This window comes from Zosterops lateralis (assembly GCF_965231275.1).
Source record: "Zosterops lateralis genome assembly, chromosome: 1".
Classification (NCBI taxonomy): domain Eukaryota; kingdom Metazoa; phylum Chordata; class Aves; order Passeriformes; family Zosteropidae; genus Zosterops; species Zosterops lateralis.
The window spans coordinates 105,153,058-105,166,173 of record NC_139762.1 but is presented as its reverse complement, the minus strand read 5'-3'; the positions used below and the strand labels follow the sequence as shown (position 1 = coordinate 105,166,173).

The 13,116-nt window shown below is 35.8% G+C and overlaps 1 protein-coding gene across 2 annotated transcripts in view; it reads left to right on the top strand.

The window, feature by feature from the left end:
- Window positions 1-13,116, top strand: part of ESCO1 (establishment of sister chromatid cohesion N-acetyltransferase 1) — a 33,045-nt gene that overhangs the window by 1,235 nt on the left and 18,694 nt on the right. For both annotated transcript variants that reach the window (XM_083869852.1, XM_083869853.1), the window contains exons 2-7: window positions 1,435-1,538; window positions 1,682-1,880; window positions 2,435-3,797; window positions 4,436-4,547; window positions 5,706-5,769; window positions 7,838-7,952. In XM_083869852.1, coding sequence (XP_083725978.1) covers window positions 1,684-1,880; window positions 2,435-3,797; window positions 4,436-4,547; window positions 5,706-5,769; window positions 7,838-7,952 — 1,851 coding nt within the window. In that variant the 5' untranslated portion in view covers window positions 1,435-1,538; window positions 1,682-1,683. The remainder of the gene's footprint in view (window positions 1-1,434; window positions 1,539-1,681; window positions 1,881-2,434; window positions 3,798-4,435; window positions 4,548-5,705; window positions 5,770-7,837; window positions 7,953-13,116) is intronic.

Here is a 13,116-nt window from a genome sequence, read left to right as displayed (position 1 = left end):
TGGAAACCCACAGGCTTGTGAGGTGTCACGGAGCTCAGGAGCTGTTAGAATGTAGGCATGCAAATTCTATTATCTGCTCCTTAGGGAGAGACGTGAAAATAGCACCACAAAAAGGGCTTTTAGAGATTTCTTCCCTGGGTAGAATTAAAAAAATGTACTTCAAATATGTGTTGTTTGTGATGTATCTTCTTTAAAGGAGAAGGTCAGAAGACATCACTGGTGTCTGGAATCTGAGTTTTTAATCAGCTTTTTAACAAAATTGCCAGATTTGCATGGTTAGAAATGATTTCACAAGTGGGTAAATGGAAATGAGGTTAAGGACAATATAAAGTCTGAAGAAAAGAAAAAGCAGAGTTGTTTACTTTTTCCTTTTGCATACTCATCAGTTATTAAAAGGAGCTTTCAAATCGTTAGGGAAAGACATTAATTTGTCAATACTGGAAGTCATACTTTGGTTTTGATGATCCAGTGACTTGTTCCTATCTGACCTTAAAAATGTCATATTTAACATCAGATCAGTTAAGGTTTGAAAAGCAATATAGTTTTATACAAAGCTGTACATAATTTGTAAGTCTGTCAGTAACAAAAATTAATAGGTAGTTCTTGATTGAAAAAGGTGACGTGGAAGTTCTGACCATTGAGTCTTCCAGTAAACTTAATTTTAATGAAGTTATTAGTGGAACTTTATTGATTGTTATTATCTTTGTCATAATACAATAACGGTGTCTTTGAATAAGGGAACTGAAAAGTTTCACAAGTCAGAAATGTTTATAAAAGGGATGATCGGCCAAATCTGGGAAGCTTTTTTTACCAAGAATCTCTGTTGGCTTTCAGACCCTTATGCAGAGTAACTTCTGCATCGTTAACATCATTTCAGTTCTCATGAAGACATTGTCTTTAACTGCCCAAGGCAAATGTCCCTAATAATGCTGCTTTCTAGGCTTCCCATCTCTGATTGGTAGCTTAAGTCATATTAGAAGGAACAGTTGCAGTTAGTTGCTGATGTCTGTGAAGTTTTTGTTGTAACAGCCACAAAACTTGGTAACTGAGTCTAATGGGTTTATTCCCTGTTGTTGTGAAGCACAGGATTGACAGTAGTCCCATTTTTTTGCCGACTATGAAAGAGCAGCACACTATTTTCTGGAAAAAGGTGAAAAGCTGAGAAACTTCCTTTTGAATTGTACTGTTACTTGCCACCTTTCAAAAGTGAGACAGCAAAGTCCCAAAAATTGTTGGATATGGAAATAAAAAATAAAATTTGTCTGTTGTTTCTTGGTTGGTTGTTGGTTCGGGGTTTGTTTATTTTTTTAGTTCCTTGTCAATGAAAGTCTAAAGCTAAGCATTGTTTGAGGGGATGGAAGAGGGTGGGAATTCAGAGTCTCGAGTAGGAAGTTATGAAGTGTTTGCTGCATGAACATTTTCTGTTCTTCATAGGTGGCATGAAACATCCTGTTTGTAAGCATATGCATAAGGAATGCTCTTGTCACACCTTGATAAGTTACTTTGGCCTGAACATCGATTGCCTCTTGTAAAAACCTGTAAGTAAAATGAGTGTCATTTGATCTGAGATTGCTTTAATGATTTTCTTTCTGATCACAGCATGATCTGGCTGTAAAAGGAAAAGTGAAAAGTTACGATATTTGACAAAGAGTCTGAAAGCTGAATTGCTGGTTTTTTACAGAAATGGCAGCTCAGAAAAGGAAGTCTACGTTAGTAGAACCTTCTGCTAAACGTCCAAAGCTGGACAAGAACAGCAAACTGTCTTTGTCAAAGAAGGAAAAAGAGGTGTCGGATACAAAACATGGCTCAAATAAATCAAAGCCCAATCAGCGTGCAGTGCAGGAGAAAACTGTACTCAAAACCACTGTCAAACCAAACAGGTCAGTGACAAAAAATAAAAACTTAATTCTACATTATCTTGATAGACTACATTAGTGCAATAATAATTTAAGCGGAGGGTATCTGAGTTAAAGATACAGGTAAATAGTTAAATAATGCTAGAAGGGAGACCAGATTTAAATGGTTATGTTTTCTCTGAAACTATGTAAGTGCCTTGAAATCCAGAAAGACTTCCTTCAAAAAAGTTTCTGAAGCAAAAATAAATCTAATATTATCTATATATAGCTCATACTTTATTTGAAAGTCACAAGTGATTAAAAACTGCTAGAGATTTAAAAAGCATTCATGCGGGGTTCATAGTTCAGTCTTGCCATGCATAAGAAACATTAAATGCAGCACTTAAGAATAACTAGGTGGAAGTGAACACCTTTTTGGAATAATTCTAGAGCAAATTCTTCCAAAAATACTGAGAGTATAAGATCTAGTGTTAAAAAAAAAAAAAAAAAAAAAAAAAGAGGCAGAGGAGGAATGAAAATAATCTTATGACAGATTCTACTTTCTGGATGCTGAAAAAAATATTATTTGAATCTTTCAGTGATAACACCAATGAACCTGAAGTAGGAACACGGATGACTACGAGATCTTCAGCACTCAACTCAAATAATAAAACAGTACCCGGCAAAACAGTCCAACAGCAGCAGCCCAAATCTGCAAAAAATAAGGAGGTGTGCCAGAAGAAATCTGTGCAAGAAATTCCTAAGTCAAAATGCTTAATTGCCTCAAACGAGCCGGTAACGAGGAGATCACAGAGACTACAGCAGTTAACACATGTGCATGTTCCAGCAAGATCCCTGCGTAGCAGAGAAGTTAAAGAAGAAAAGGTTTTGGAAGTTAAGCACAGTAGCCAGGCAAAAAAACATACTCACAGTGTTGCAGCAAAACCACTGAAATCTGCTGGAGGGAAAACAGAACAGAAAAACACAAAGATAAAGCCAAACAATACAAACAAGGATAAGGAAATACATGTAGAAGTGACCAGCTCTCTGAAAAAGTGTAAAGCAGACAGTAAAAAGGATAATTCCAGTAGCTTTCAACACAATCTTCAGGGGTCCTCACCGTGTCCAGATGACAGTCTTGGGGAAGTCAAGAAAGGCCAAACGGACCCTGTATCTCCTAATTCTGGCAACACAAAGAAAGCGGAATCCGATTCTCTTAAGCCAAACTGTACAGCACCTAAGGAAAAGCAACAAACCCATCAGAACATAAAACCCAGTACAAAACCAAAAAATACTTCACAGCCATCTGTAAGCAAGACGAATGTGGCTGATCAACCAGAGAATGATGCAAAATCCAAAAGAGTGAGCATCCTTGAACTTTGTGAAGAAATTGCAGGTGAGATTGAGTCAGATACGGTAGAAGTGAAAAAAGACTCCCCTAGTGCAGAGGATAGCAAAGCAGAAGAAAAGCACGATGACACACAGTTACAGCAAAGTGAAATGCTTACTCAGAAAGAGCCCAGTCAAAGCACTCAGTGCAAACGATTTTTCCCTAGCAAAAAAGCAATGCCTGTCAAATGCACTCTGAATGGTAGAAATAACTCCTCAAACAAAAACTCTAAATGGACCAAAATTAAATTGCTGAAAGCTAGTAATGTGAAGCAAAGTAACTCCAATTCTCCAAATGTCCCTAAGCTTCCCTTTTTAAAAGATTTGCCTGAAGTTTCAGAGGCGAGTCAAATGGCTGCAGAAGCTGAGCTTTCAAAGGCACAAGGCAAGCTGTCAACAAGACTCTTTGAGAACGAAAATACAACTTGTGCACAGGAGAAATCAGATCCTTCATCTGAAAGAGCTGAAGCTAAAGAAGCGACATTAGAAACAAAACAGCCCACAAGGAAAGGTGCAGAAAATGGTTTGTTGCCTAACTTGACAAAACGTTTGTGTGAGCCAAGACCAGATGAGGTAAGTTATTTTAATTATGGTGTATAGTGGGAGGGTGTTCTAAACCTATTCTGTTTTTTGAGAATCCCATGCTCAGGATTGTTTTAACAATGATTTTCTTTTACAGTAACTTAAAATTTTCAAATGTATTAGAGATTTACTGCTATGTTGTCATTGATGGGTGATAGTAGGCTGGAAGATTATTTGATTACATTCTCCTAGGTTCTCTTGGTAATTAAATGTTGGTCAGTAAAATTTTGTGCTGGAGCCAAATGTTGTATGGATTCATACGGACACTTCTTCATGGCTTCAGCTTCCGTAGCTGTTTTGTTTCCAAAGCTGTATTAGAACACTTGTTTTCCTCTCATTTCCTAATCTGAATGAGTTTCTTCCAAAAAATAGGATTTTAAGGACAACCATGTTCTGTAGGAAATATTTTACAAGCTTATATATAAAATGAAAAAGATTATTTTCAAAATTAATACCACAAACTTCAGTATGGACTAGCTAATTGGTTGCATTTTGTCTGCTTAAATTAACATAAAACTGATGCTGTATTCAAAATGTTAATACTTAGTTTAATTAGTGGTTTTGTTAATAAGTTAAAGACATTGAATGATTTGGACATTTTTTAATTTAATGTTTTCTGTTTTGCTTAGAACTTTCGATTACATTTGGAATCAAGTCCAGAAAGTTCTCCAGTTAAGTGTGTTACAGCTCCTAGACCACCAAAACAGTTAAAAAAAGAACCCAGAGAAAGTGAACCTCAAGGTAACTGTCTACTACTGATCTTTCCACTTGTCTTGATGAGTTCTGTGGTAAGGATAAGTCTCCCTTTAAGAGGAATGTTGCACAGAGTAAGGCACAGCTGGCGCAGAACTAAACTTTGGGAGTTGGAACTGTTGACCAGGGAGTTTTATATTACTTTGTGTCACACCCAGGGCCACTTGAGTAGCACTGAAATGTACTTTTTTCTCTGGGCTGTGGAGAGGGAAAGAGGAGAAACCCAACCAAATTCTTTCATTTTCCGTGTAATAAAGCAGTAAAACTTCTATATTTCAATTAACTTCTTCTCTTGGCTTGGTTTTTGTTTATTCTCTGCTCTGTTTCCTTTGAAGAGGTGTCTGCATTTCTTTCTTCTAAATTTTTCTACTTTATTTTAACCAAATTATTAATTGAGTAATCACTCTTCTTTTTTTATTACTTAGTCTTCATTTATCAGCATGTGAATGCAGTTTGTCAAAGCTTATGATGAGTGTGATGTGAATATTTTGACTGAAGTACATTTGAATAAGAAATAGTGTCAATGGATCACTAATTAGTCTCTTCATTATTTTTTTTCTGCTCTTAGTGGTGAGGGGTTTGTTTTAATCCAAGGTTCAGATTAAAAGAATATATTGAGTGCGCTATTTTATTATTTAGCTTTACTAAACAGCTGGAGTTGTTTTCCTGCCATTGTAGGATACTTTTGAAGGGTACTACTCTTAATTTCTGTTACAGAATTTAAAAAATATATATTATTTCTTTTGCTTTTTTTGACCATTTCTTTTCCTTAAGTGTTGTAGAACATGCCTCAGATAAGAGCATACTGTACATTTATGATTCTAATAAAATATAGGCAACTACTTATACGTATGTCAGTATAAACATATTCAAACTCCTATGTAGTTTACTGCTGGCCTTACTTAGCTTCTGGCAAGCTGTTCTGCAAAACTGCTGTCAAAATGTTGGAGAAAAATGCCTTTTTTTTTTTTTAAGTATGCTTGGAGAAACATGGAAATACTGCCTCAAACTTGACTGGTTTTTTATTGTCCATGAACAGATTGCAAAATTGTTTTGAATGTGTTTTTTTGAAAATCACTGTTTGTGTAACTCAAATTTCCTTTGCAACTAGAAACTTTATAATGAAGTTATAATCTTTGATTGTAGATTTGGCTCCCACACAGTTGATGCAAACTTCACTTACAAGTCAGACTTCTGAATCTGAGAACAGGTATAGTATCTCATACGTTATGAAATAACAGTAACCTTGCATAGATAGAGTTATGAGGGATTTTATTATAAACCAATTGTCTCCCAGCCTCGGTTTCCAGTTTCAAATAGATGACTTGTCCTTTGTAAAAACAGACTTTCATTTTATCCCACTGTTAAGGGATATTTTTGCGTTGCTAACAAAATAATTAAGATATTTGTAGCTGAACATTTATTTCAAAAAGTATTATTTAACAGAGTTGGAAAAACATTTATACTGCTCTCTTTCTCAAATCAGATGAGAACCAGAGAGCAGGGGAAGGATTTGCCACATGATTTTCACGTACTGAATTATTTCACTTACATCTGGAGGAGGTTTTTTTACTCCTTGTACTATGAGAGTCTTGCACATGAGAATTTTTTTAGGTGGGGAGGAGGGGATTTAATTTGGAATTTTGTGATTGCTGTGAAATGAAGGTGTCAGCAGTCATATAAAAAAGAAAAAGTTCTTAGTACTAAGTTTGTCTTACAGTTCAGGTTTTCATTTTAGTGTTGATCAAATTGACTTGTTACAGTTTTTTAGCAGTTCTGACATAGGCTCTGGTTTTAGCCAATTACAGGCTAAAGACAAAAATTTCTTTGTACCTGATCCCTTGAGCAGCAGCAGTGGCCAGTGTGTTGTTACTGTTTGCTATATTCATAATGGGGACAGGAAGTAGTATTTCAGATAATTTTCTGTATATCTCTCTGAGGCCAGATTAACAATTCTGACTAACCAACCCTTTTGTACTTGTTGAAAAACTCTACTACTATGGAATTTTGCAGAAGATGGTTGGTAAGGTAGATGGAAACTAGTTAAATGGATGGTTTAAAAGGTATTGGTCAGCATTGTGATGGCTTTGATTTTTCGTATTTTTATTCTCAACTACCAAACAGGTTTGTGGTATCTACTTAAATGTATTACCTTTATTACCTGAACAAGCTTATGTTGCTTGGCTATTATCTGGATGTATGTTTTAATTCTGAGACCTTTCTTTCCCTGTTTTCTATATGATATCTAAGATTTAAGCTGTCATTCTTTCTGTGGTACTCCTGCCATAACACAGATTAATCTGCCATCTGTGTGCATATCTACAGTGTAGTTCTCCTAAGGGCTTTGGTAGGATAAGGTTGCAGCAGGAAAAGGCAAAACTTGGGTAGCTACATAAGACAAATTTTAGGGCACATGAAGGGAATAAAAAAATTACCCCCGATTTAGCACAAATTCTGTTTAAAAAGTGTCTGGCAAGAGTTAATTTTTTTAAAAGCTCACTGGATTAACCTGCTGCCTGTGCTACAGGAGGTGTCACAATTAAGTTTGCTCAGAAACAGGAAAATATGTAGATACCTGGTTGAAGTATGTGTGGTTTTGTGTGTGTTTTGCTTTGGCAATCTCCACAAGTTTTATCCAAACCTGGAATGAATGTTGTGTTTTTTCCCTGAATATAGGAGAAACTTCATAGAATGGTTTTGGTGATAGATTATTGTGTTTTCCAGTGTTCCTTTCGGCTGTGACAAGGGGAGGTTTGAACTCTTTAAGATTGCAGTGAGACTGATGCATTTATTCCTTGGGTCTTCCTTCCTTCACTGCCACCTGTTAGAAGAGAATAAGTTTTAATTGTAGGGTTTCATATCTGACTTAAATTTGTGAGAATATGTTTATGTGGTTTGCTTTAGCAGTTTGATGTATGATACCTAAATCTTACTTTGGAAATACATAGCATTAGGCAAATTGTGCTCTGAAAGTGCCTCTTTTAAATGCTGGTGTTAATGGTTGAGAGACTAACCTACCCACTTGACAATAATTTTTTTTTTCCTAAACCAAAAAAAAATTGTGATTAGGCTAGTTACAAACTCTGGTTTTTGATTAATCCTTTCATTTCCTTATTTTTCCACTTGAATTGCACATTAAAATATACAGGACTGTGTTTTATGTAATTAATTTGGATTTGCATCTCGGTGAAGTTTGTACTAATGACGACGTTTTGAGTATCTAGCATGACGTGTATAAGCAGTTCTATTTTTAACATGAAATATATTTGTGTTTCAAGGGCTCCATTGTCAAATCCTTCATTAGCATCAAAATGCAGTAACTTGCCATCATCTGAGGAACATATTCAGAAGCTAAAAGAAGCAGGAAAGGATGGTGATAAGCAGCTGATCACAGTAAGTAATAAATACCCTTTTAGCAAGGCTTATAGCTTCTTGAAGAAATTATCTCTGAATTTGCAGTGCTGTGTTTTAATGAACTTGTCTAAAAATCATTACTTATATAAACTACTTATCACCACTGTAAATGACTTGTAAAAGTAGAACCTGTACTAGATTGCCATTCAGTGTTGATGGGAAAATGGTGTCAGCAAGTCTTAATGTTTAATATTTCTTGTTAAAATCAATTTCTGCAATTTTTAAATAGAATGGCTATTCATTGAAAATAGGGAGAGTGGATATGCCTTTACTTATGTGTAAATTCTCAGGTTTTTAAAATTTCAGAATTATAGAGGGAGTTGAATCTGGTAGATTGTGTGCAGAATTAATATCAATAGATTTGTTCCTGTGTCATTACGTTACACAAAGTGTCCATTTTTCTGAGACCAGCTTAAAGATTTCCCAGTGCATGCACTTATTTTTACCATAATATTTAAGCAGCACTTCCAGTTGGGTTATATATTCTTACCCTTTTGGCCATTAGCTACAAAATACGGGTAACAAGAAAATGCAAATTGAGAAGGAAGTGACACAGTTGTTCTGTTGTCTTGTAGAATCACAAAGTTTGATTGTGAGGCAGTTGGAGTTTTTGGTTGTGCTTTGGTTTGTGTTTTCAATAATGCACATGTCAAATAATCCTTGAGAAATGAAAGGCTAGAGAGAAAGAGGAATCCAGGCCATTAGGAAGAAAGGAGTTTTCATATGAAATTATACCTCTAAAATATATAATTGGAGATGTTACTAAGTTATTATTTTTTCATGTAATACATGGATTATGCATGTGAAAGTATTAACTGAAGCAGAACGAAATGAATTCTGAACACGTTGTTATATCCATACTGAAATATTTTAAAATCAGAGCTTCTAAGAACTAAAGTGATAAATATATCCTCCAGTTGTCTGGGCACGTGAATGCTCAGCCACAGGATAACTGAACTGTATCTTAACATTTAAGAAGTATTTCAGTTGCTGCCTCTTTGAAATCCATTTTACCTACAGAATTAAAATGAATTATTAAATGTCTTAACTACGTTAAAAGGACTTTAAGACTATCCCTTTTCATTTCTGTGAAACTAACTTAATTTTTACTCATACAGTAATAGAACTTGGCTGAAAAGTTGCTAGGATCTTTGACAAGAAGAAATACAGAACTGCTTCCTGGTTGGCTACCAAAGAGGGCTTGTGTAGCTCTCTGCGGTGTTTAGTATAGAAAGAGATTTTTTGTGAGTTACTGATCATGCTGGTAGTATCTTTGTATTCAGCTAGAATTAGGAGAGTAATCTTTTCTTCAGGTATACAACAAAGAAAGTTACTTACCAAGCAAAATTTTAAAGAAAGGTTCATTGATGAAGAACAAATGGGGAAAATGAAGAAGAATGGGAGAGACTTAGTTTGTGGTTTTCTATGAGTATTTCTGGAAAATGCATGTGGGTATTTAATTTCTAAATGTGAAAGTAACAGCTTCATAGTATCTTACATATTTCAGCAGTTCATACAAATCTAATTCACTTTGATTTCACTGAGTTCAGAGTAGGCTTTTTATTGTGTGGAAAGGGCATTTTAATAATGCTTGTATTTTGATTTACCAAGACAACATTAGGTAAGGCATTGGTCTATTATTCTTTTACCTTAGAGAAAACTGCTCTTTTGTCAAAACATGCAGAGGATCCCAAATATTACTTAAGCCATTTTGTTAAATACTGTCCTTGACCTTATTACAGTGGACATTACAGGTTACAGTGGAGATGAGACATAGTTATGTTTAGAATAGTTTGTGCCAGCTTCCAGAGGTGCAAAGTGGCAAAATTAACTTCTAAATTACTAGGCTTTCCTCCTACAAATACTCAAAAGATTCGAGATTAAATGCATATAATAAAATAAGGTACTTTCTGTAATTAATAGTCTTGCTTGCAAAACTATGGTGGGTTTTTGAAATGGGGGCTCTGAATGTCTGGGCTTATTTTTCTATTATTAGTACTAATTATTTTCAAAGGTGTTTATGCAGTTCCAAAATGGTCCTGTGAGAACAGAGAAATTAGTAATATGGTTTAAAAACTGCTGAGGTTGAAATTTCTCCTATGTGGGGAGCCGTCTAACTACACAAGGTCAAATTACTTAAATTAGCATTTATAGTGTCTAAAAAATTATAGTTAATAGCTAGAAATCATTTTTATTTCAAGTTTCTGGCATGTTGTATTAAGAGAAGCAGTTTCATTATTCTTTACCTTGAGCAAAGTTGGGAAGTCATGCTTTTATTCTTAGCAAGAGACATTTAATTAGCGCTTTGTTACACTTTTAAAAAAACCTAAATGCCTGAAAGATGCCATTTTGGGCTCTCCAATGTGGGATCTGTTTCTTTTGGAGATGTGTCAAGCCAGTCCACCTTAATGTATATACAGAATCCTTTTTTCTTTTTGTAACCAAGGCAGAAAAACTAATTGTTTGGCTAGTCACATAATGCAAAGTCTTTATTTTGCTGCTTGTTTGATACTGAATTTTCCTAGTTTTTTTACGTAAGTTTGACACTTGTCCTTTTAAGTTTTTTTGCAGTAACTGAGGCTCAGAGTCTGAAATGTTACAGTATTGTCTGTGTATTCTAATCTTTTTGGTCCCTGAGCTACATTTAGAGAGGTGTTATGGTAAAACTGCACTTTGTTTTTCACAATATGTTTTGGGTTTTTTATATTTATTCCTTAAAGATGTATCTTAGCTTCCTTCTTCTCCCATATGATTACTATGAAGAATAGATTGGTTTTTTTTTTTCTTAAGTAATATAATCTTTAACAAGCTTTAAGGCTATTTGACTAGCAGAACTAAAATAAATTCTGTTTGTAGAAGAAATACTTGGTTGCTGCACTTGCACCATTCTTTTTCCTGGTACACATCATCTAGTTATCTAGGCAGCTTTCAAACATAAAATTTTCTTCATTTTGTACAAGTACATCTAAGTCAAACGATGGGTCGTTTCTGCTCAGATTTGCTTGCTGTCACACATCTTAAAAAGCAAGTCTCTTCAGAGTGTAGAACTTCAGCTGAGAACAGCAAAGCATCTAATGCTCCAAGACACTTCATAAAGCAAACAGTGCCTGAAAACGGTGAACATGTTTGAAGTGAAATGCAAAGACTTAATTTCTTTCCCCTAAAAAAGAGATCATACTCTCTTCAGTCTGAACCTCACATCGAGGCTAAAAATTCATTACATTCCTTGGTGTTTGGTGGAATAGTCTATTCTGAATATTTGTGAGCTGCACCCTCTTACCCTTCATTTAAATGTTCAGTTGGTGGGTTGTCAGGCTGCTTGAAGCTCCATAGGAAGCTTTGTGGAGTAATGCACTAAAATTATTCTTTACTTTGCAATTACTTGAATGTGATTTGCAGACATGAGAACTTGAATATGAAATCATCTGTTCCTTTAAATTCTGAAATGGAAAGAAATACAAATGCACAACGCATGTGTTCTCAGTTTTCATCAGATGAGACGTGCTGTACAAACAAGACAAGGAAAGTCAATTGTTTTCGTCTTGTAAAAATTCTGCTTGTCTGTCAGACCTAGGACAAAATTTTGACCATAAAAATAAGAATTGATAAATGCATTAATGCTACAAAGAAATCTCCTAAATAATTATCCATGAAGCACAGGGATACTTATTCCATTTTGAGGTTTGCTCCTTTGAGTTTGACTCGTATCTTGAAAATACATCATCAGTTTTAGGAAAGAACACGTAAAATGAATGAACAGTGAAAACAAATCACTGGAGTGATAGAAGGGTAGTTTTGAGTTACAGAGACTTTTGTCCTTTCTAGAGCTCTGAGTTAATGCCTGGATGCCAGCAAATGTGGTTAAATGTAGTTGATTGTTAAAAGTATCAGCAAGTGCACGGGTCAGGATTGCTTGCTGGAAGGTGCTTTTGATTCTCAGGTTTAACCCGAGTTGATGCTACGTGTGGGTGTGATGTGCATGCTAATCCGGTTTATGCATTTGGATATCATGCTTGAATTTTTCCCTACATATATTTTGATTAAAATTGAACATAGTTTCCTGCTTGACTGAAATAGGTTATATATGAAATAAATATTTTTCTTTAGGGTAAAAATATTGGAAATAATAAGCAGAAGAGTAATTTCTTATGAGAAAAATTTCTGAAGAAATTTGCATAGCAATCATTTAAAGTTGCTATTTTCTTCCTTAAAGTTGTATAGTCTGGTTAGGCAATTTCTCTGCAGATTTAGAGAATGGCTTTTAGGCAATCTTTCATTGTTCACATTAGTTAAGTACTGCCTTTATCCTGTCCTGTCAGCCCAGTGAAAACGAGACAGTGACTACTTTGTAAGCGTTAAGGGTATTTGGTAGTTGAGAGCAGTTATTTTTCCTTCCACACAAATGTTGCCCTTTGGGATAGCTCTGTTCTTACAGGAATGGTATCCTTTCTTATTATCACTTCTTCCCATTTCTTCTCTGCAGCAACCCAGCTTTGTCTTGCAAATTCAGGTGGGTTGTACTTGGCGTCCTTTGTCCTGAAGGGAGGTGAGAATGTTTTGTAACATTAGCTGGGAGCTGCTACAGGAGTTCAGGCACCAAGGCCACTAACGCTGTGCTGTTGGTTAACCGTGGCAGGCAGCTGCTCTCTCATTGCCCCCAAGCAGGATGGGGGAGAACAGCTCCACAGGTAAAAGCAAAAGCTGTGTGTGCAGACAAAGCAAAATAAGGAATTAATTCACTGCTGTTCAACGGCTTGCAGATGTTTAGCCTTCTCTGGGAAAAAAGGACTTCATCGTGTGTAACAATTGGGAAGACAAATGCCATTCACTCCAAACATCCTCCCCCTTCCTCCCTCTTTCCCCAGCTCTAACTGCTCGGCAGGATGCCATATGGCATGGGATACCCCTCTGGTCAGGTGGGATCAGCTAGTCCTGGCTCTGTTACCTCCCAGCTTCTTGGCACCTCCATCCTCCTCACTGGCACAGCAGTGTGAGAAACAGAAAAGGCCTTGAATGCTGTGTAAGCACTGTGCAGCAATAGCTAAAACATCCCTGTGTTATCAGCCCTGTTTTGGTCACAGATCTAATACACAGCACCAGAGCAGCTGCTGTGAAGGACGTTAACCTTTTTCAAGCCAAAACC